This window comes from Pyrus communis, chromosome 9, assembly GCF_963583255.1.
Source record: "Pyrus communis chromosome 9, drPyrComm1.1, whole genome shotgun sequence".
In the NCBI taxonomy this organism is placed as follows: Eukaryota; Viridiplantae; Streptophyta; class Magnoliopsida; order Rosales; family Rosaceae; genus Pyrus; species Pyrus communis.
Window position 1 is genome coordinate 927,397 of NC_084811.1, and position 23,319 is coordinate 950,715.

Here is a 23,319-nt window from a genome sequence, read left to right on the forward strand (position 1 = left end):
GAGCTATTAACTCAAATAAATGAATGATGATAATGGAGTAGGATGAATACATTCAGCACATACAACTATAACTCAACTCGATAAGAAACCGCAATCTCTAGCACGATTTTTCAAAATAATAAAACGTAAGCGAACCCATAAACCAGAGACGCCAGTTCGGAAAACCCTCGACATAGAGGTGCATGAGGGCTATTTAACTTCTGACTTTAACCTATAGGAAACTGTAAGGTTGGGGCTCTCTTTGGAAAAAGGAGAAGAAAGAAGAAACATTAATTCCGAATTCATCTTTTCATCCTCCGACCTTAGCGACCTTTCTTTGCTCGATTTGCCCTGTCCTGGGGCACTGCATCTCTGTCCAGCTTATTGGGACCATTGTTTCACCTACAATGAACAAATAGAAAATCAAATCTGAGTTCACATCATGCAGATATGATAGGGTTACTAGTGACACGCCGATGCATATATTAGATGAGGATAAGACGCTAAGTGTAAATGTGTCATAACACGCTTGCATTTTGTCAAAAGATTATAGCACTGGCCGAAATTCAATAAACACCAGCAGAAAATTCATATACCAGATGCTGCACTCTGTGCCGAAATAACACCCAATTCATTCTTTGCAGTTGACAGATAATAAGCCCTAGCGTCTCCAAGGGACAGCTTAATGAAAGAATCAAGGAAAGTAGGAAACTGTTTCTGTAATTAATCACTGCAATACGAATGTTAAGCACAATTGACATAGTATTAAATGTATCATTGAAGTTCACCCATGAAAAAAAAAAGATCTGCAATGGAAAGCCGCCATCTCTGCTAACACCTAACCGGTCAAGGGGTAAATGTTGAAAATTGATTAGAATATCTACGAAATGCCAATCTTTTCTGCATTACAATCTTTTTGACCTGATATTAACAGGGGCATTCCACACAAAGGATACAACATGAGCTCTGACAATGTCACCCGGGCGAAAAGACGAAAGCATATCCACTTTATCAATTTCGGTGGCTCTTACATCTTGAAGCCTGTTAATAGAAATAGCTTATAAACAAAATAACATTTTGAAAACAAAACAGAACAATAAAAAACTTCACTGGACAAACTGCAATCCAAATATGCACTAGATAAATGCAACGCCTATGTAGTCATTCTTCATAAGGAGTACTGCATACCTAATTATGCCACTAAATTTTTCCCGCACGGACTTCGTGCCAAGACACAAAATATCAGCAGAAGCCATCCTTTCCATCACTTTGGTAACCTGCCATAATACCATGGGGCGAGATTTACATACACGAATCAGTCAACAATCTGCCTCATAATTAAAGAAAGGGAGCTGTGTTATGCAATAATCTTGTTGATGACCCCTTACTCTAGCAATGACAACTGATCCAGGCTCTGGAATGGCACCATGGGCCTTGTGACCAGTTACTTCCACAGTGGGTCTCTACAAAACCACAACAATCAATAGATATCATCAATGGAAATTCAAAGATCCCCGTGTCATAAAAGTTCAAAAAATTAATACTAAGTTAAACAAACAATATAAAAAGGAGATGGGAATTGAAAAGTTCCAAACTTTTCTCCTTAATTTGGGCAAAAGATTCATCATTTAGGGCATGTTCCGGCTTGCTTCACGAAGAGCTAAAAGTGTCTACTACCAACCATCCGAAGTGCTTCCTAAAAAGCACTTGGATTTTAACAAAACTCACACTGTGCATGAAAACACTTCTAGCATAAACGCTTAAGAGCAAAAGTACCTCCTCAAACCCAAAGGACTTTAAAGATTCAACGCTTATGAGCACTTCAAAGATTCAAAATTTAGGGCATGTTCATGATTGCTTTTAGAAGGACTAATTGTGTTTTCTAACAACCAAAATCACTTCTAGCGTGTTTCTAATAAAAAGTACTTCTATCACTTCTAGCATAAATTCTTAGACCACTTCTAATAAAAGGGCATAATGAAAGCACTTCTAGCATAAGCGCCAACGAGCAAAAGTACTTCCAACAAAAGCAATCCCAAATGACAGCTCTAAAACGGCAAATTTATAACCAATATTAGGATTTTCCATAACTGAATCTCAATTTTCTGTCAATGCTGAGCACCCAATGGTAAAAATTTCAGATTTAAAGGGCAGAATACACCAAAAATTCAAACTTCGTATTAAACTAATTTTCCCAGAAAAAAAATTCTCAAACCTTCTCAGCAGCCAAATACAAAGAAGCTAATAGAAACCTGGTCGGGCGAGCCGGGAGGGGGGGATAGGATGCGGCGGGATCCGGTGAGGGAAGCGTAGACAGTGAGCTTGTCGGGGGACACGTAGGCACCTCTGCCTGCTTTGAACTTGGAGGCTTTACCGAGAACTTCCCCTGGGGTTACCCACTCACTATTTTCTCCCATTCTCAACTGTCGGGGCTGATTAGATTGCAGAAGAAGCACAAGAGCAGCGGTGCCGGCGCGGCGGCTCAGCCTTCACAAAGAGAGCTCTGCTTTTTACTTTCTTAGCGGCCGGGCGCGTCCTTCTCTTTTTCTAGTTTTTATTTTCTCTTTCTTTATTTTATTTTGCTAAATTTTATTTTTGTTTTAATTACAAGTGATAATACTGTTCGACATTTAGTATTACGATTTAGTAATATTATTTTTTACTCGTAAGTAAAAAGTATTAGATTTTATTCGTGCCGAAATCAAATTTGAACCACATTATTGCTAGCTCATTGTAAGTTAAACTCACCATCTCTCCTTAGTATAAATACTATCATTTGTTCAAAGAAATAAAAAAAGCAAACCTAACTCTAAAAGGCCTTCGGCAGTGCAGTCCATCTTTTTGGGGCAAAAAACCTTGCAGTAGTTTAGATGTGGTTAAAATGAGTATGATTACTATATGCAATAATCATGCACCGTAAATTTAATTCGTATTACTATTGTGAATTGTCTTAATAATGTGAGTTCGATACAAATGATTAGTGTATAAATATCACACTTATATAGTCGACATAGTACGTAATATTTATATCATTTTATAGAAAATATCTGTAAAATTGATCCTACATTGATCATGTTCACCCTATCCACCTTATGTCATTCAAACTCTCCAAACCCTAATTTAAACCATTTTTTCCAGCTAACCAATGTACTTTTTTAAGAATTTTAGAGTGGGATAAATGACAAAAATTGATTTTTATAGAAATTCGCAATAGTTATAAAAAAAATCGTGAATTATAGCTCATATTTTTTTAAAGGGAAAGATACGAACCTTGGCTCTTTGCAAGATTTTTTTTCTTTTGCAGTAAATAAATGGTTCTTTACCGTAGTGGCGGAAAATAATTATATACATATATACCTTATTGCAAGTTCGATCCTCATCGATTTCTCTTCTCTTAACAACTAAACGTCGAACCCACTATGCTATCGCTCTACTAAAAAAAACTATTTTTTTAAATAAAATTCTGATATGGAAAATTGAAAAATTAATAAAAAGAGTAATGTTAGGTAGACCAACTTTTTAGAATATATTTGCAAATCATATGACGTATTACTTGTGGAGCCAAAAATAATCAAGAGGTGACACGTTGATTTTTAGGTGAAGAGGACAAAATTACCCTCGAGACACACCGGGTTTCCTACACGCGAGCAGTGAAGAATCATTCATCAACCGAGTCAAGAGTGCCCAAAATAGGTAAAAAGTTCAAATTTATCTCATCCATCTTTACTCCATATCCTCTACAAGGAAATAATTTCATAACCTTCCATATAAATTAAATTACTTAGGTTAATTAATGGATTACTTCCTAATTAATCCATTAATCACCAAATTAATCACCATTACACCCCAAAAAACATCCAAGGGTCGGCCATGCTCTATAAATAGGACTCCATTTTCTTTGAAAGACAAGTCCACACTCTTGTAAAACTCCAAAAACTCTCCAAACATTTTTTCTCTCTAAATTCTAACTTTGGCATCGAAGGTTCTTCGAACAAAGCCCTCCCCATTCATCGTGGACACGTGAGGCTCTTGGCTTTAACCTAAGGTGTTAATTGTTTTGTAGGTGCAATTTTGTCCAAGATCAAGAAGGCGGAAATTTGCATCCACATTACTCATAAAAAATAAGCACATTAATCAACACTCAGGTTGTAATTCAATCATCAACAATCATGTTATATGTTTTACAATGTATAATTTAAATATTGGGTTTACGGCACAACTCATATGATATTTTCGGCAGGCATAACCAGTGGCGGATCCAGGATTTTAAACTCGGGGGGTCCCAATAGTAAAGGTTAAAAAATTTATAGACAAAAATAACATTGAAAAGTTAAATATAATACATTTTATTCAAAAATCATTTGCATAACAATATTACAAGCTATAAAATCCTAATTCAAGCGTCCACGACGAGGTTTCATGGTCTGAAAATGTTCCATGATAGCTTCATTACCAATACATGAAAAAACATCTTTCTCAATGTAAACAACTAAGCTGTCACTCAACCATTGATCTCCCATTTTGTTGCGAAGTGGACCCTTAATGATATTCATAGCAGAAAATGCCCTCTCCACTGAAGCAGTTGCAACCGGTAAAACCAAAGCCAACTGAACAAGCAAATATACATATGCAAATGTTCGATGCAACCCTTTCTCCACCATTTTCTTAGCAAGCTCATTAATTCCCCGCAATTGAGAAAAATCATTATCAGAACGCACAAAATGAATGTAAATATCAAGTTGATCTTGAAGTGCCGATCTATCTCGATCCGTGAAATCTTTAGGATACATATGAGCAAGGCGAACAAGCTTCTCTTTATCAAAAGCTACAAATGAATCATTCGGACTCAAGCATGCCAAACAAATAAGCAATTCGGTATTACCTTCAGTGAAGCGATCATCTAATTCTGTAAGTTGGAAATCAATGACCTCGAAAAAGAGCTCCACTTTGTAATGATGATGATTTGTCTTTCTTGGAGCCTTACGCAATGACTTCCCTTGAATGACATATAAATCATCCATATTAGGCACCTCAATTTCATGTTCAACACAAAAAGATGATACTTTATCAACCAAAAGATCAAAATTTTCATCATTCCTCATGCAACGTAGTTGTTCTTTACATGTCTTGACTAAAGCCATTGCATTCACAATCTCTTGATCTTTTTTTTGCAATGCTTGTGACAAATCGTTTGTAACTCCTAATATGGATTTCATCAAAAAGAGGAGGAACACAAACTCAAAAGATTGTAAATCTTTTAATAACCTTTTTGCTTCACCAGCACTATCATTGTAGCAATCTTCAACAATCATGTCAAGCACATCCACCACAGATGAGAACATTGTAATCAAACTAATCAAAACACCATAATGTGAATTCCACCGTGTATCCCCAGCACGTTTGAGACTAGTTTCTTGATTTAACCCTTGCCCCTTTTCAAGACAATCATTTTCAATAGCTTTCAAGAGATTTTCTTGTTGTTTCTCTCTAAGTGCATCACGACGCTTACATGAGCATCCAACAACATTTACCAAACTATTAGTCAATGTGAAAAAAGCGGCAACATCGGAGTTTTTCTTTGCTACGGCAACAAGAGCTAATTGTAGTTGATGAGCAAAACAATGAACATAAAATGCACAACTTTCTTCATCCAAAATTTTTTTTTTAAGGCCATTGAACTCACCTCTCATATTACTCGCACCATCATAACCTTGACCTCGTAGGTTGGAGTAGCTCAAGTCATGTAGTTTCAAGAACTCATCAATGGACTCCTTTAGTTTACTTGAAGTTGTTTCGGTAACATGTTGGACTCCCACGAACCTTTCAATTACTTGACCTTTGTTGTCCACATAACGCAAAATCACCGCCATTTGCTCCTTTGTTGAAATATCACGTGATTCATCTACCATTATAGAAAAGAATTTACTCTCTTTCACTTCTTTCATAATAGCCTTAATAGTTTCGAAGGCACATGAATTGACAATATCTTTTTGAATTGAAGGAGCTACTAGCTTGAGATTTCCCGGAGCATTTTCCAACACAACTTCCTTTATTTTCTCATCATGATCTGCAAGGAATTGCAAGAGCTCTAAATAATTCCCCCTATTATTCGAAGTGACACTTTCATCACGGCCACGAAAAGGAAGGCCTTGTCGCAACAAGAACTTAGTGCAATCTATTGATGCATTCTAGCAAAGACGATATTTCATACACTCTTCTTCTGATTGTTTGATCACAACTGCTTCAATATGTGTCTTTTGGTTCATTAGATAACTAGCCGCTTCTCTAGCTTTATTGTGGAAACTACCAATAGGACCAACATGTTTGTCAAAACATTCTCTTGCATTCTTCCATTTCTTAAAGCCTACCCCAGTGAAGGCATCGCTTCCTAATTGTGAAAAGTTGATTTTAAAGAGATAGCAATGAAGACAAAATGCCGCATCTTTAGATATACTATACTCCAACCAATCATATTCTTCAAACCACGAAACAACAAATCGTCGCTTTTTCTTTGCATGCAAAGTGTATGGGAACTCATACTTTGTAGGCCTACAAGGTCCCATTTGCAAATATGCTCTGCGGACCTCATCTTGAATATTAGAAGGATAGTCCTTCATTCGAATTCTTTTTCCCGGGTCTCTCTCAAGATTATTAAAATCAATGTCACACTCATTTTGTCTTGAGCTCGAACTACCCGAACAAGTAGATGGTGCTATTGGCTTTGGCTTGAAAAATCTTTCCATATTTCTTATTTCTAAACTACACATTTAACCAAAAACACAAAACATATACCAATCAACCAATAAACAAAAATTCCATCTAAATTTCAATTATAAAATGAGTATACAAACATAAAACACATCAACAATCATATCAATAATAGACTAAAAATCTCCACCAATATCTAATATAATTTAATTGAGATTAGATTAAAATACCAAAAAACTTACTTGAATTTGGAACCAAATAGTGGTGGCTTGGAGAATTGAAACAAGTGGAGGTATAATATTGGAGTAATGTAATTATAATATGGGATTGGGTGGGATTAGAAATTTAGGGTTTTGGGTGAATATAAGAAAGATGGGGGGATTAGGGGGAAAAGCAGTGGAAGGAACGGGGAAAGGAGAAGTGAAAGGGACGACAGGAGAAGTGAAAGGGTGGACCAATTTCAAACGTTGATTTCATTGGTTTAACAAAAAAAAAAAAAAAAAAAAAAAAAGGGCCAAAACACTGCGTTTTGGACCAATTTTTTTAATGCCCTGTTTTCTTTCTTCTCCCCTGTTTTCTTCTTCTCCGTTGCAACCTGCAACTTACTGGCTACTGCTGCAGCAACACAGGCAGTCTGCACAGCAGCACAGGCCTCGCGTTCGAGACTTCGAGTACGACTGTATAGATGATGCTCTTAAGATATTTAGCAGGATGGTGGAGGTTGGTATGCGAGTGGTTGCTAGTCTTGGTAAAAGGGTGTTCGATGAATTGATTAAGAACGGGAAGGCAGTAGACTGTGCACAGATTTTGAAGAAAATGGGAGAAAAAGATCCAAAACCAGATGCCAGTTTTTATGATGCTGTGATCAAGGGGGTTTGCAATGAAGGTGTGCTTGATACAGGCTGTGATTTACTGGAAGAGATGTTGTGGCATTGGTGTTCCTCCAGAATTGCAGGTTGTACGAGGGGTCCTCCGGAAAATTTCTAGCAACATTTTAGGATGGCCGAGGGGTCCTGGGACCTCCCAGGACCCTCTGTAGATCCGTCTCTGGGTGTATGTACCTTTCCTTTGGTCATTTTAGCAATCTTTCTCTTGAATTCGAGTCTTGGAATCCGAATGCATGGAGGTGTTCTTGTGTATGTCTTGAGCATACCTATAACGTGATATAAAAGTAACTACCCTACAATTCTTCAAGTTGGAAGTTTGTGATACAATTTCAACTATTGTATCTGTTTATCTCACCGATCAATGAGTCAAATGGAATGTTGAGTTAGATAAGAGAACATTTTTGGACAGTTCCGCACCACGTTGTACATCAGTTTGGGACATACACCGCAAAAAAATCATCATTAAATTCGTGTTTACTAATATGATTCGTTTAAAATTCCTAATACAGAGAGTTCCGCTTTGTATATATGTCTTAGCTACGTGTCACATTAGTGCCTAAGTAAGAATTTCTTTGAGTCGGGTCTTGGTTGTGGATAGGGAGAGCGTATATTTGTCCTCTGTGCTTCTTTTTCATTTCTCAAGTGTGAATGTGCTTAGAATATTTGATCATATCATGCGTATGGTATCTTTTTATATATTGTTTTCCTTCGCAGTTCTTCTGCATGCTCTCGATGCCTCGAACCAAAGAAAATAGCTATATATTCGTCGGTCATCCTCTGAAACATGCCATTCAAGGCCCCAGGCTTACAAAACCAAAAGACATTTCATATCACATTTAATGTTTGTGTCATTTTCCAAAAACCGTTCATGCATGAAACCTAACTTCGTGTTGTTCTTTTCGCACCATAACCTTGAAATTCATGGAGGACATTCAAAGGGCGTTATGCCTGCCGAAAATATCATATGAGTTGTGCCGTAAACCCAATATTTAAATTATACCTTGCAATTCCTTGCAGATCATGATGAGAAAATAAAGGAAGTTGTGTTGGAAAATGCTCCGGGAAATCTCAAGCTAATAGCTCCTTCAATTCAAAAAGATATTGTCAATTCATGTGCCTTCGAAACTATTAAGGCTATTATGAAAGAAGTGAAAGAGAGTAAATTCTTTTCTATAATGGTAGATGAATCACGTGATATTTCAACAAAGGAGCAAATGGCGGTGATTTTGCGTTATGTGGACAACAAAGGTCAAGTAATTGAAAGGTTCGTGGGAGTCCAACATGTTACCGAAACAACTTCAAGTAAACTAAAGGAGTCCATTGATGAGTTCTTGAAACTACATGACTTGAGCTACTCCAACCTACGAGGTCAAGGTTATGATGGTGCGAGTAATATGAGAGGTGAGTTCAATGGCCTTAAAAAAAAAAATTTGGATGAAGAAAGTTGTGCATTTTATGTTCATTGTTTTGCTCATCAACTACAATTAGCTCTTGTTGCCGTAGCAAAGAAAAACTCCGATGTTGCCGCTTTTTTCACATTGACTAATAGTTTGGTAAATGTTGTTGGATGCTCATGTAAGCGTCGTGATGCACTTAGAGAGAAACAACAAGAAAATCTCTTGAAAGCTATTGAAAATGATTGTCTTGAAAAGGGGCAAGGGTTAAATCAAGAAACTAGTCTCAAACGTGCTGGGGATACACGGTGGAATTCACATTATGGTGTTTTGATTAGTTTGATTACAATGTTCTCATCTGTGGTGGATGTGCTTGACATGATTGTTGAAGATTGCTACAATGATAGTGCTGGTGAAGCAAAAAGGTTATTAAAAGATTTACAATCTTTTGAGTTTGTGTTCCTCCTCTTTTTGATGAAATCCATATTAGGAGTTACAAACGATTTGTCACAAGCATTGCAAAAAAAAGATCAAGAGATTGTGAATGCAATGGCTTTAGTCAAGACATGTAAAGAACAACTACGTTGCATGAGGAATGATGAAAATTTTGATCTTTTGGTTGATAAAGTATCATCTTTTTGTGTTGAACATGAAATTGAGGTGCCTAATATGGATGATTTATATGTCATTCAAGGGAAGTCATTGCGTAAGGCTCCAAGAAAGACCAATCATCATCATTACAAAGTGGAGCTCTTTTTCGAGGTCATTGATTTCCAACTTACAGAATTAGATGATCGCTTCACTGAAGGTAATACCGAATTGCTTATTTGCTTGGCATGCTTGAGTCCGAATGATTCATTTGTAGCTTTTGATAAAGAGAAGCTTGTTCGCCTTGCTCATATGTATCCTAAAGATTTCACGGATCGAGATAGATCGGCACTTCAAGATCAACTTGATATTTACATTCATTTTGTGCGTTCTGATAATGATTTTTCTCAATTGCGGGGAATTAATGAGCTTGCTAAGAAAATGGTGGAGAAAGGGTTGCATCGAACATTTGCATATGTATATTTGCTTGTTCAGTTGGCTTTGGTTTTACCGGTTGCAACTGCTTCAGTGGAGAGGGCATTTTCTGCTATGAATATCATTAAGGGTCCACTTCGCAACAAAATGGGAGATCAATGGTTGAGTGACAGCTTAGTTATTTACATTGAGAAAGATGTTTTTTCATGTATTGGTAATGAAACTATCATGAAACATTTTCAGACCATGAAACCTCGTCGTGGACGCTTGAATTAGGATTTTATAGCTTGTAATATTGTTATGCAAATGATTTTTGAATAAAATGTATTATATTTAACTTTTCAATGTTATTTTTGTCTATAAATTTTTTAACCTTTACTATTGAGACCCCCCAAGTTTAAAATCCTGGATCCGCCACTGCATACACCCATAAATCGTATACTGGAACTGCCCTCGCCGACCTATATATTTTCTTATATGTGTGTTACAGTAAAAGATGACGATGCATAAAGACCCTCGATCACTAGTCAAAAGTCTGACGACAAAAACATATGTGACATTTGGAATCGTGTGCATTTTGGGGGTGTGCAACTGAAAGTAAACTTTTTTCTGCTTTTGCTTGTAATATATTGTTAATTTGTCATTGTATTATTTGCATGTTCACATTGTCAAAAAAGTTGGAGATTTCTGAAAATTTAAGCATGGTTTCACGTGCATAAAGTTACAAAAAGGAGGGCTTTTCTAGCTGCATTGCACTGCCAGATACAAATCCAACCTAAAAAATTAAAGCTTTTGGTCAACAACCTAGCTAAAAATAAGCTTACCGGTCAATAAAGCAAGAAAAAGGCACCTCCATAAAATCATAATCTCATCCGCATATGGAGTCAAGATCGCTTTGCATTAACAAAAGTAGAACTACACTATATTAATCCCTTCTTTTCTTTCTTGGATCCAAAGAGCTTGAATACAACTTTTTCATCAACGTATAAGATGCGTAATGATGCTTAAACATCTATTTTGAGATTATCAAAATTCATACATACAAGTGCATTGTAAAAATAGTGGTGCTATCCACACATATATTTTTATCTTGTACGCAACCCTTATTAATTTCTATCAATTGATCATCTTCGACTCATTCGATCCGACGACCGGAGATTAAGAGAGTGTGTGGGAGATTATACTTAGTTACATGCATTTCATGATTAGTTAAACATAAACCAGAAGCTACGTACAATAATTAATGGAAGATGGCTAGCTTAATTAGCTAATTAATTATGGTGATGAAGATGATATGATCACGAAGAATCGAATTTGTAGTGTTTATCGATAGCAACTGAGACGTCCCATATGCAACTGAGTCCCTTGGGAATGGTCACAAGGTCCCCAGCACCAAAATTTACAAACTCCTCATCAGAAGACGATGATGATGATGAGCCTTTTCTAGGGTAAACCTTCACCTTGCCTTTCACCAGATAACATGTTTCCGCTGCGTCAAACTTCAATGTGTACTTTCCAGGCGGACACCCCCATCTGAAATATTACACGTAAATTAATAACATATCTCAAATCAGAATCAAATGTTCGAAAGTAAATAGCTAACAAATTAATTACCAAGATTTCATAAAGACGGATCAACTAAATAGTCAGGTTAGTGTGGCCGGTCCTAAATTTGGACATGAGTTTGAATCTCTCTCTCGCGGTTGCTAGCTAGAGTAGCTTCAAAATCAACGTTCGAAAGTATATAACTAGCAAATTAAGTGTGTCAAGACTTCGGAGAGATCGTCATGAAAAACAACATATGTACGTTAGACCTTAGATACGAGTTCGAATCTCTCCTCGGTGTGTTAAAGAAAAGGATCATGAAAATGAAGAACTATAACCTGTGAACTCATTAGAAGAGAGCTAAGAGAAATTAAGACTTACTTGGGCCATGAGTTAATACCCAACTCAGATAATCGTGAATCAGAGGGATTGCTTTCTACTACGATTCTTAGATTGGAAAGTGCTTCTGCAGAAGCATTTGATGATGCTGTAGCTGCCATGAGGGACAATGGGAGAGCTGAGAGGAGAGGAGGAAGAAGAAGAAAGAGACAGTAGGAGGAATGGATGAGAAAGGAGTTGTGGGGTGGTTGGCCTACTCGTGTTTATATATATATATATATAAACGATCGAGAGAGAGGACTAGGAGAGGAATCTTTACACGAACCTAAAGCCAATAAAAAATAGAGCAAAAAAGCCTTAAAAGGACAATTATATTTACACATTTAGACACATTTTCGAAACGTGGATATGTTCTGTGTTTCTCAGAATCTGATTCTGATATGTATGAAATTTGACTAAAATGCTTCTCCTCAAGGATAAATACAAGAGGCTATATCCCAAAAAGCAGAAGCAGAAGCAGAAGATATGTGCAAAAGTGCTTCTGGGGAAGAAGAAATCTAAAGGATACGTACAACAGGCTATCCCACCCAACAAGCAGAAGCAGAAGATACGTACAAAAGTGCTTCTGGGAAAGAAGAGAAGAAATAAAAAGAGAACAACCGGAAGCCACTCTTTATCAGAGCCAGGTTTCGATCCTGGGACCTGTGGGTTATGGGCCCACCACGCTTCCGCTGCGCCACTCTGATCTGTTGATGTTTGTCTAACATAAAAACATATTAAACTATTTACAGTGGTGAAATAAAACAGGGGCTCCTAATTTAAAAGACCCCAGAATTATGACCAAACAGAATTATATGTTTTATCACCAAGTAATATTAAATTATTTTGTAATACCAAAAAATATGTCGCACCAAAATAATTGGATTTTTTTGAAGATTTGATGCACTTACTAATTCATATGATATGAAATGTACAAAATGAAAACTTTATTCTCGATTCTACGAGAACTTTATGAAAGTCCATTTGCTTCACTTGATGGAAGTTTGATTTTCCTATAATGCATTCTAATTTTTTTTTCCTGATAATCGATTCAACCCTTGATAAAAAAGATATACCTTAGTTATATTTCATCTCTTCAATAAGTTTAATAATGAGTATAACGGCCCTATTGTTCAAAATATGCAATAAAAATCTATGAAAAACGCGTGCACTCATAACATACTTTTACGAATGGAAATTATGGGGATACATTTCTTTTCAAAGAGCAAGATGCATTTCTGTTTTAAAACTAATTAATATCTTCCATCTTTTAATTTTCAACCATAAATGGAGTCGTATCATATGATCCACTATAAAAATGTTGACAGACTCGGATGAGAAGCTCACAACAAAAACCAAATTTCACAATCTCATCATATTTATATAAACCGTAAATCCTAATTGTTGCTTCTTTCAGAATGGGTTTTTTCGTCTCCCTCTTCAGTTTTGCTACCTGTAACTCTCTCTCTCTCTCTCTCTCTCTCTCTCTCTCTCTCTCTAGTTTCTTATTAATATTATTTAATTTAATTAATATATTTGCATGATGTTCATATATATTTCAGGTGCATCAATATTGTTACTAGGAGTATCTGCAGAAGTGGAAGCAAATATCGGGACAGAGGCTGTCGACGTACAACCATGCAGACGTGATGTGGATTGCTTTTTCTTCCTCCCAAAATGTGAAGGCCGCAAATACTGTGATCGTGGCTGGTGCAAGTGTTTTGAAGGCCAAGTAACCATATATCGATCCTCCTCTTGCTAGTGTCGAGGCTTATAACTCGGCAACAGCAGTAGAAGAAGCTGCTGCCGATGCCAAATGTTGGCGAGATGTTGATTGTGAATTCGATGTTGATTGTGAATTCGCAGTTAAGTGTCCGCCTGCTGACATCAAATTTTGTGTTCACGGAAAATGTGAATGCGTTGAAGGCTCGAAGAACCCTCCTCCAGCTGATGAGGCACCTAAATTGGATAATTAAATATATCCCAAGCGGCCTCAAACTTATGCAAATTATGGAAAATGCGAAGAAGGTTAATGAAATTAAGTGTGCACGAAGATCGTACCGTGAGTTTTTTTTGTTAAAATTCTCATTTTAAGGAAAACTAATAAAAATAACTTGAAAACTTTGGGTTTTAACGATAAGAAGAAAATAAAGGGTAAAGTGAATAGTATCAAAATTGACTTTTTAGTTTAAAAATGTGGTTTTTTTGTTAAAGTGAATAACACCGTGGGCTTTTTGTTAAAATTCCCTTAATTTTAATCAGCTACACTTTTTCTTTATCTAATGAATAAATCATTACAAATTTCGTATCAGTGTTGTGATTTCGGTTTTCATTTTATTTAATGAATGAATACAATTAAGACGATTGTTATTAGTATTCTAAAAATAGATGTTCTGCATTCATCTTACTTTATTTCAAAAATTAGCAAGCAGTGCAGACGACTTTTTGAGATTGCAAATAAGAATATCCCAAAATTAATACAAATTTGCATGCATAGTATTTTTTTTTCTTATGAACTATGACATTTTATTCGCAATTAATAAACATCCAAATAAAACATTATATATCCATATCATGTGAACAAAACCGCTACTAGTACATCGGATATACCACTTTACCAATAAAAAAAAATAAAAAAAAACAAACGTAAAGAAAACTGAATTAGAAAGTTGATGTCAAGGAAGAAGTTTTGAAGCAAATTTTGTGGCGGATGCTCTTGCTATTATAGCAAAGTCAGTTTTGCTCTGATATTTTGTACTGGTTTGGTATTAAGGTGCTTTTATAAAAAGTGGGTATAAAAAAAGTTGAACTCAAAAAGGTATTTGGTAAACACTTAAAAAAGAGTTTATTTTCACAATTTTGAGTGAAACAAAAAATTGAAAACGTGAAGCAGCAAAAATAAGCTTATTCTCATAGCACAGCAGAAACATTTTTTTTTCAAAGCACAACAATATCAAACCGGCAAACTCTTCCTATTGAGGTGCCTTCCGCTTGGTTTTGAAATTTTTGTAGCTTTCTTGCCCTAAAGGCTTTTCTTTGTAACTTTTCCTTTCGTATCGAAAAAGGAAGGATTTTAAAGAGAAAATAACAGAAAGAGATGGGTCACCAAAAAATTATATGAAATTTAAACAGATGTTGATGTTATATGGTGTACGTATACACACATAGATGGCAGAATCCGAAAATGTTGCAATTGTATGAACAGGGTCTTTGTCCTTCACCTTCTATAAATAGCCCAAGTCTAATAAAACAACGTGGCAACTAGTTTCACTAGAAAATGACACAAAATTGACCCCTTTCTTTTCGTCCTTCGTTCATTCTTTGTTTTTAAAATTTTATTATTATTAAAAAAAAATAAGAGAGTTCGAAATTATTATAATAAGATATGAGAGTTTTGAATCTAGAATGCAAGGCTAAAAATCCAACAATATATTCATCTTTTTCGTTCACGGTATATCTTCGTAATATCCATTATTATTCATAGTATGATTTTCATGTTAGCATAAGATGAGCAAAACATGTGGTCTAATATCCTAGTTGATGAGGTATTAGCTTTCTACTCATGCATCTCGGGTTCAAAACTTCCAAACTCTTAAATTATTGTAATAATTTCGAACCCTTCCCTTCTTAATAATACATGAAATAAATAAATAAATAAGATGAGCAAAATTAGTTAATTGTGATATGGGTATGTAGCTTAGGCTCTTAAACTTTCAATAAGAATGATAATAATTACTATTATTGACAAAATCATACCCTATTTTAATGAATAGGGAGTAGCTAGGCTGTAATATGGAGGTTGCACTGTCTTGATTAACTAATTCATGTAATATTAAAGAGCTAATTACAAAGTATACCGTTGGTTGATGTCACTTTCACAAAATAAACACCGTCTTTCAAAACTATACATTACTATCTACAATATGAAATTGTTAACAATTCAAATCACTCTTATGTCTAGCCGGCCATTACCCAAAATTTTTAATTGCCCAATCTTAATTAAACACAAAAAAATGACTTGAAGTATTAAAACTTTCTTACGCGGGGTAGTAATGTGAAAAAATTGAAATATCGTGCCCAATCTCACCGTTACCCCAAACTTCGTCGATGTCTTTTGTAATTAACTATTTTTGGGTAAATTTTCGTAATTAGCTTTTGATATTAGGTAAAAAAAAAACCAAAGAAAATGAATAAGAAAGAAAAACAACCTCCACCAGGCTGCTGATAAAAACTTCCCTCTTTTCACTCACCCACTAACCCCCACACACACGGAGCATTCCTCTGTCTCTCGCTCTCTCCCCCTTTCTTGATTTTGATGCGCATACTCTTCCCCCCAAACCCAATCAAAACCCCAACTCTCTTCAACTCCCTCCGTCTGCGATTCAACTCGCTAAGATCCCACTGTGCCAACTCAATGGCCGTACCTCCGCCGAAGTCAGCCATGGCTTCCGCCGTCGTCGACAACGAGGTGGGTCTCGCCCGCCGCTTCTGGATCAAGTTCAAGCGAGAATCGATTTTCGCTATGTACACTCCCTTCACGCTCTGTTTGGCTGCTGGGAATCTCAAGATTGAAACTTTCCGCGATTATATTGCCCAAGATGTTCACTTTCTCAAGGCCTTCGCTCACGCGTGAGTTGTTGCTTTCTTTAATTTCACTTATTTGTTTTTGTTCGAATTTGCTTAGTATCGTTTCTTTTTCTTTTGGGGTTTTGGGGACTGTTTGGTTGCTGGGAAAATGTTGTGGTTGAATCTGAATCCGAATCCGAATCTGGGTTTGTTTAAATTTTTGGTGACCCTTTAAGTGTTTAAGCAAATAAAGATTTTTTTTTTTTTTTAAAAAGATAGATTGTAAGTGTGCCAAGAAAGTGTTCATTGTAATTCTTTGATTTTCTTTGTTCGTTAATTTGGAAATATTTGCTTCGTTTTATTGAGTTCTTTTTAGTTAGAGTGCAATTTTAGGTAGAAAATTTCATGAATTATTGAAATTACAATTTACAGTTTTACTCTTAACACAAATAGTAAAGGGTTTGGTAAATTTTTGTGCTTTCGTTGTTGTGATCTTTGTGGTGACGGGAAAATGTGGGAAAAGAAAGGAAAGGAAATTAAATTGTGAGTGTAGAGGTTTTAATCAATAGGAGGAAAGGATATATGGTTTGATGAAAGCTTTCTATCGATTATGTATTTTCCAGGACACAGAGTTCTTGATGTTTCATTTTAGGGATTTTCGCCAAAAATCAAGAGTGGTATTCTTTTCGTTTATGTGTTATCAACTTCTTGCTCTTGCTGGTTGCTGAGGAAGCATAGGAAATGACAGGAAGTAACAAGATACATCTTAGGCACTTGTTATTGTTGAGTAATATTGGCATTTGTTCTTGTATGCACCTTACCATGCTTGACCTTATTACTTACATTAGGTCATGTTTTACGTAAGTTTGTTTGATATTATGTCATGATTTTTAAAGAGTTTTTCCCTTAATCGTCTACCAGAAGATCAGCTAGGATTTTCAACAAAATTTGTTGTTTGGTTGCTGAGAAAAAGGTTTGAAAAGAAGATGAAAGAACAAAAATTAAATCTTAAATTTTGATTGGCTATGATGGCGAGAATAATCTTGTAATTTTGCTGAGCATAATTTAGTTGATTGATTAATTTTGGGAGATTCTATTGTTCTTTAGTAAAAGGAGCTACTAAAATCATATTATTTAAATTTATACCTTCATTTCTTTTTTTCAGTCTTCTCAGCAACCAAATGGAGGGTTAGTTATTTTGGAAATATTTGTGTGCATTGAATGAGGTAAATTTTTTGTTTTTAGTTTACGTAGAAATCCAAAATACTGTATAAGATAAGAATAACTTTTATTTTTGGTTTATTCGTAGCTGCTGGAGTTTAGATTTGATATGTATCTTTAGACGATTTATTGGTTTGATCTTTTTTTATGTATGAATATTTAGGTATGAATTGGCAGAAGATTGTGCAGACGATGATGATGCAAAGCCCGTGATTTCTGAGTTGAGGAGGGCAGTTCTGCAGGAGCTGAAAATGCATGATTCATTTGTGAAGGTATGGTGAAGTGTTATTTTGTCTGACAATGGAGTAGACATGTATATTATAATTGATCTGCAACAGTCCAACTAAGTATTTTGAAAGTAAATATTGGCAGAAAATGACTGTTTCATATTCTGTTAAGTTGCGTTTTGCATTGTCTAAAATATAAGAACCGTGCAGGAATGGGGTTTACAGGGTGCTAAAGAGACCCCTATCAACTCCGCTGCGGTGAAGTACACAGATTTCTTATTGGCAACAGCCTCTGGAAAAGTTGAAGGAGTCAAGGGACCTGGTAAACTTGCAACTCCATTTGAAAGAACCAAAGTGGCTGCTTACACCCTTGGCGCTATGACTCCTTGCATGAGACTGTATGCCTTTCTTGGTAAGGAGTTCAAGGCACTTCTAGATCCCAGCGAAGGTAGTCACCCGTACTTGAAGTGGATTGACAGTTATTCTTCTAAAAGTTTTCAGGTACGTCATGTCATTGACTAATCAAGTTTTCTCACTTTTTTTGTCTGAATTTATTTTCTTGATTCTGATCTCAAAGGTTCATGCATTCATAAATTGCCTATTTCACTTTAACAGTTGAATTATTGTTATCTTTGAATCTAGGCATCAGCTGTGCAAATCGAAGAGTTGCTGGATAAACTAAGTGTCTCTTTGACAGGCGAGGAGCTTGACATCATCGAAAAGCTTTATCACCAAGCAATGAAACTTGAGATCGAGTTCTTCTCGGCTCAGTCTGTTGTTCAGCCAACTGTAGTTCCTCTGATCAGAGAACATAACCCTGCAGAAGATCGGCTCATGATATTTTCTGATTTTGATTTGACTTGTACAGTCGTTGATTCATCTGCCATTTTGGCTGAAATTGCAATAGTAACGGCACCAAAATCTGATCAACATCAACCCGAAAATCAGATTGCTCGGATGTCTTCGGCTGATCTCAGGAATACATGGGGTCTTCTTTCCAGGCAGTACACAGAAGAGTATGAGCAATGCATAGAAAGCATTGTTCCCACTGAAAAAGGTATAGTAACAATTATGGTAGTCTTGTTTGCTATTCATGAAGGTTCAACTTTATTTTTAAATGCATGAAATTGTTACAGTAGCATTTTATAAAGGTTACTTGCTCAGGTGTGACCATTTGCCTTTCTGTGGTTTTGCAGGAGTGTTTGACTATGAAAATTTGCTTAAAGCACTAGAGAAACTTTCAGATTTTGAGAGGAAGGCAAACAATAGAGTCACGAAGTCTGAAGTACTCAAGGGTCTTAATCTTGAAGATATAAAAAGAGCTGGTGAACGTCTCATTCTTCAAGATGGCTGTATTAATTTCTTTCAGAAAATTGCCAAGAGTGAAAACTTGAATGCAAATGTTCATGTTCTTTCATACTGTTGGTGTGGTGATCTCATAAGATCGGCCTTTTCATCAGGTATACTTCCTTCCGAACATTCGTAAACTTGCATTGTTTCTTAATTTTTATGCGTATGCATTACTCAAACCAAATATACTCTTATTGTTTCGATCCCTATAGTATATCCTGATTGTTATGAACAAGCTGAGTTGGTTATTAAAGTATGATTCTTCTTGCCTCTAGAAATTAGACTTGAACTTGATCCCAAGAGAATCTGATGTTTCAATTTATTGCTTCTTTTCTAGGCATAGTTTCAACAGAAACATTTTCATAAGGCACCTTGAAGTTGGTATACCTGGATTTTTAGGAGAAAATTCTGGAACATATGAGTTATGGGAATTTAGTGGACATAGATTTTGCCCTAGTTCAGGATCTTTAGGCTCTGACCTTTGGTGGACATATAAGATTCCCATTGTTGACATTTGAAGTGCATATAATATCACCCGTAGCAACTTTATCGACATTTCTCTCAGAACTAAAAAAATAATAATTGGTGTCGGTTAAGATGCATGGCATCTCATTCTTGTTTATGCGGTGTTTGGAGCAGGGGGTTTAAACGAGCTGGATGTACATGCAAATGAGTTTACCTTCGAGGAATCCATCTCCACAGGTGATATTGTTAAGAAGGTGGAGTCCCCTATTGACAAGGTTAAATCTTTTAAAGATATTTTGAAAAATTGCAGCAATGACAGAAAGAACTTGACTGTTTACATTGGAGACTCGGTGGGTGACTTACTTTGTCTGCTGGAGGCGGATATTGGAATCGTAATTGGGTCAAGTTCAAGCCTTAGGAGAGTGGCGACTCAGTTTGGGGTATCTTTTGTTCCGTTGTTCCCGGGTTTAGTTAAGAAACAGAAAGAATGCACAGATGGAAGGTCTCCTAGTTGGAAAGGGTTAACTGGTATTCTTTACACAGTGAATAGTTGGGCGGAAATACATGCCTTCATTTTGGGGTGTTAAGAGTTCATTTTCTTCTTTTCGGTTCTTGTGCACTCAAACAACGTGCTTGGACAGACAAATCATATTCATATATAGTGGAACACAGATTAAAGTTGGTGTCTTGTCAAAAAACAAAGATAAAAAGTTGGTGGCTGATTTTATAAGGGCCACAGATTTGCTCCTGTTTTGCTGTTCTCTTCTTTTCGTTTTGTAAACAGGGGGATCTCTTTTGGAAATGTGATGTTGGCCGCTTGGGGTGCTGTAAACAGGGTACGTGCAATTCTTCTCCGCTTCTTTCATCTTTTTTCCTCAGTCATTCACGTTTGGTGTTAGAGAATTGATTTTCACAGCCCCATTTTATCTTCCTACACACCCCTGTTTAATCCTGGATGTTGGTTCTGTTTGATTTATTCAATCCAATGACCATAAATAGAGGGGTGTATGAGAAGCTAAAAACAGTGTGAAAGCACTTCCTTGGGTATTATTGTAACCGCGTTTTCTTATCAGTTTCTTGAAATCGTTTTTTTTTTTTTTTTTTTTTTTTTTTTTTTTTTTTTCCAGGTATGGAGAGTTCTCAGGCAGCAATGAATTCATACAGAATGTTATATCATCATTTGTCCATAGAAACATTTCAAGTTCTGTATCTGTAATTTTGGTTAGCTGATTGCTATTCGATATTTAGGATGTATGGCAGTTTCAGAGCGTATTTCCGGTCATATAATACCTGTTTCCTGCTATAAATGCAGATGCAAATGTTCATGTTAGCTTGTTGGATCTATTCGTTGTTTTGGTTGGGTCCCCATATTTTCTCAGAATCCACTATTTGAACTCCATGCTTTGCTTGGTTGCTTGCACCAAATTGGAAATATGCCAACCTGACATCCATGATATGCACTTAGAATCTCAAGGGTTGGTTTAAAAATGCCTCTTGATAACACTTTTGCTCATAAACGCTTTTACTGGAAAAGTTTCTATTAGATCATGAAGAAATTTTTAATAAAGATTTAGGTGTTCCTTGAAATAGGTGCTTCTTTAAGAAATCACGTCTAGATGTTTTTCTAATATAAGAACACAATTTTTTTGTCAAACTTTGACAGTAGCGTTTGTGGTTATTTAAAAGCACTCAAGTGCTCCTTTTACAAAGCACTTCCATGATATGCACTATTGGATTTAGAAATCAATCTCCTACTTTCAAGTTGATCACAAATTTTTCATTTTTTTTTTAAACATACATTTAATGTAGCTTGTCTAATTCAATCCAATCACTTATACCAAATGGGACCTTATAGTTGTCCAAAAGAACTTTTAGAAGCTCTTGGGACTGGTTTAATGATGCTTAAAATTTTCTTAAAAGCAATTTCTTAAAAATGTTAGGGTCTTAATTGTGTTTGTAAATGAAAAAAAAAATGTTTTTTTCTTCTTAATAATGGGTCAAAAAGTAGAAGTAACTCTACAAATGCTTTTAGAAAAGCGCTTTTTTGAATTGGAGACAGGTAAACAGTGTTACAGTACTAATTCATAAAAAATTCATATTGACAATCCAACTTCATCTTTTCCCTTTTTTTTTTTTTTTTTTTTTTTGACTAAAAACACTTTTAGCACTATAATTTACCAAACACTTATTTTTTTCAAAGCTGTTTACCTCAAACTAGCCCTTAATCGGCCACGTGATTCTTGTGTTTGACAAGTTGTGGAGTCAGAACAAGTCCAACATCAATGCCAAAGCAATTGGAGCCCGAAAAATATGAAACAAAAATCTCTATTAATTCTAAATTGCTATATAGTGCACAACGTACATGCACTTAGAATGGCATACACGAAAAGGATGGTAAACCAATGGATAAATGAGAGAACAGGTTGACCACTACTTTGTATATGCATTCGGACAAAGATTTTTCCATGCCTACACTTTGTCATTTGTGTATGTTTTGTACTTAAGAAACAAGTATAATAATTGATCCCATGCAAAGCTTTCAGAGCTACGATTAGACAGTTAATTATGGTAGTATATCCGCACTTACGTCTAATTTCATTTCTTCTTTCTTTTTTTTTTTTTTTTTTTTTTTTATGAATGATAAGAATGACAAACTACAAATATACGAAACAATGAATCGCAATTTGGTATTAAATTCAAAGACGGAGCTAGTTATACGCTCTCATGCTAATATTAAATTTGTGAAATACAAAACTTTTGCCCCTCCCCAAATTTAATTTACACTCCATGCTCCAACATAAAGAATTTATTATCCGACACCTATATAAATTCTTATCTCCTTCTTTGATTGAATTTACTACAAAATTATATAGTGTTCATATGGGTCGCTCAAAAACCACTTCTAAGTGAAAATTGGATACCATTGAACTATGGTTGTGTGCTTATTGTATGTAGTTTATAACATTGACAGTTAAAAAAAAAAAAAGAAGCTTACATTTTTTCTTTGGTTACATGAGAGATTTTCGAACTCTTAATATGACATAATCTTACATATCATCCTCTACTCCACTCTCACTACTAACTACTAAGCAAACCCTTGTAGAAACTTTCCGTTTTTCTTAGGATAATGTTATTCACAAGTCTATTTTTACCTCCCACATATCCTTTTTATTTTTTTGTCATTGATATTGTTCAATTCATTCAATTCGAAAGTTGAAATTGAAAGAAATGTGTGAAAAGTAAAAATAAATGGATATATCACTACTCTTTCTTTAACTGAAGAATTCTTACCCTTTCACACGCTTAGTTGTGTATTAAATTTAAAAGAATTTGGCTTCCTAGAATTTCAATTTTCTTTTTCGTTTTTGCTTTTTAAAGGTGTCAAGGTAGAAAATCCTGTTTGGTGGAGACCATGATATATGGTGGGGTAGTTTGTCCAGTTGTACGAGATTATTGTTTAAAAACTATTTGGGATCATGGTCACTATTCCTGATGTGCTTCGTCCTGAAGATTTCATAAAATCATTATTTAGTTGAATATTTTTTTTTAAAAAAAGAAAACTTTTCAGTGGTGTTC

The 23,319-nt window shown here is 35.5% G+C and overlaps 5 protein-coding genes and 1 non-coding gene across 9 annotated transcripts; 2 read left to right on the forward strand and 4 right to left on the reverse strand.

The window, feature by feature from the left end:
* Positions 1 to 24: 24 nt before the first annotated feature.
* On the reverse strand, positions 25 to 2,530 carry LOC137745905 (exosome complex component csl4). The gene is made up of 6 exons (XM_068485942.1): positions 2,232 to 2,530; positions 1,368 to 1,442; positions 1,168 to 1,256; positions 936 to 1,020; positions 576 to 660; positions 25 to 381 (listed from the first exon to the last, which is right to left on the reverse strand). The coding sequence occupies exons 1-6, from the start codon at positions 2,394 to 2,396 to the stop codon at positions 290 to 292; spliced, it is 591 nt and encodes a 196-aa protein (XP_068342043.1). The 5' UTR covers positions 2,397 to 2,530; the 3' UTR covers positions 25 to 289.
* A 1,840-nt stretch (positions 2,531 to 4,370) lies between these two features.
* On the reverse strand, positions 4,371 to 5,888 carry LOC137745394 (uncharacterized). Its single transcript, XM_068485346.1, has 2 exons — positions 5,663 to 5,888; positions 4,371 to 5,560 (listed from the first exon to the last, which is right to left on the reverse strand). The coding sequence occupies exons 1-2, from the start codon at positions 5,886 to 5,888 to the stop codon at positions 4,371 to 4,373; spliced, it is 1,416 nt and encodes a 471-aa protein (XP_068341447.1).
* A 1,345-nt stretch (positions 5,889 to 7,233) lies between these two features.
* Positions 7,234 to 10,267, forward strand: LOC137745395 (uncharacterized). Its single transcript, XM_068485347.1, has 3 exons — positions 7,234 to 7,642; positions 8,592 to 8,975; positions 9,078 to 10,267. The coding sequence occupies exons 1-3, from the start codon at positions 7,234 to 7,236 to the stop codon at positions 10,265 to 10,267; spliced, it is 1,983 nt and encodes a 660-aa protein (XP_068341448.1).
* Positions 10,268 to 10,697: 430 nt separating this feature from the next.
* Positions 10,698 to 12,535, reverse strand: LOC137744028 (uncharacterized). Its single transcript, XM_068483888.1, has 2 exons — positions 11,918 to 12,535; positions 10,698 to 11,524 (listed from the first exon to the last, which is right to left on the reverse strand). Exons 1-2 carry the CDS (start codon positions 12,034 to 12,036, stop codon positions 11,290 to 11,292), a joined length of 354 nt encoding a protein of 117 aa, XP_068339989.1. The 5' UTR covers positions 12,037 to 12,535; the 3' UTR covers positions 10,698 to 11,289.
* A 14-nt stretch (positions 12,536 to 12,549) lies between these two features.
* Positions 12,550 to 12,621, reverse strand: TRNAM-CAU (transfer RNA methionine (anticodon CAU)). Its single transcript has one exon. It is a non-coding gene; the product is annotated as a tRNA-Met (tRNA).
* Positions 12,622 to 16,163: 3,542 nt separating this feature from the next.
* LOC137745834 (bifunctional TH2 protein, mitochondrial-like) lies at positions 16,164 to 21,219 on the forward strand. Of its 4 annotated transcripts, XM_068485857.1 has the most exons (8): positions 16,409 to 16,543; positions 17,646 to 17,706; positions 17,865 to 17,973; positions 18,139 to 18,429; positions 18,571 to 18,985; positions 19,125 to 19,388; positions 19,918 to 20,579; positions 20,871 to 21,218. In XM_068485857.1, exons 2-7 carry the CDS (start codon positions 17,702 to 17,704, stop codon positions 20,328 to 20,330), a joined length of 1,497 nt encoding a protein of 498 aa, XP_068341958.1. In that variant the 5' UTR covers positions 16,409 to 16,543; positions 17,646 to 17,701; the 3' UTR covers positions 20,331 to 20,579; positions 20,871 to 21,218. The 4 variants fall into 4 exon arrangements, with proteins under 4 accessions (XP_068341957.1, XP_068341956.1, XP_068341955.1 ...); XM_068485856.1 differs by lacking the exon at positions 17,646 to 17,706 and having other exon boundaries at positions 16,164 to 16,543; positions 19,125 to 19,253; positions 20,871 to 21,219; XM_068485855.1 differs by lacking the exon at positions 17,646 to 17,706 and having other exon boundaries at positions 16,164 to 16,543; positions 19,128 to 19,388; positions 20,871 to 21,219.
* The last annotated feature ends 2,100 nt before the right edge of the window (positions 21,220 to 23,319 follow it).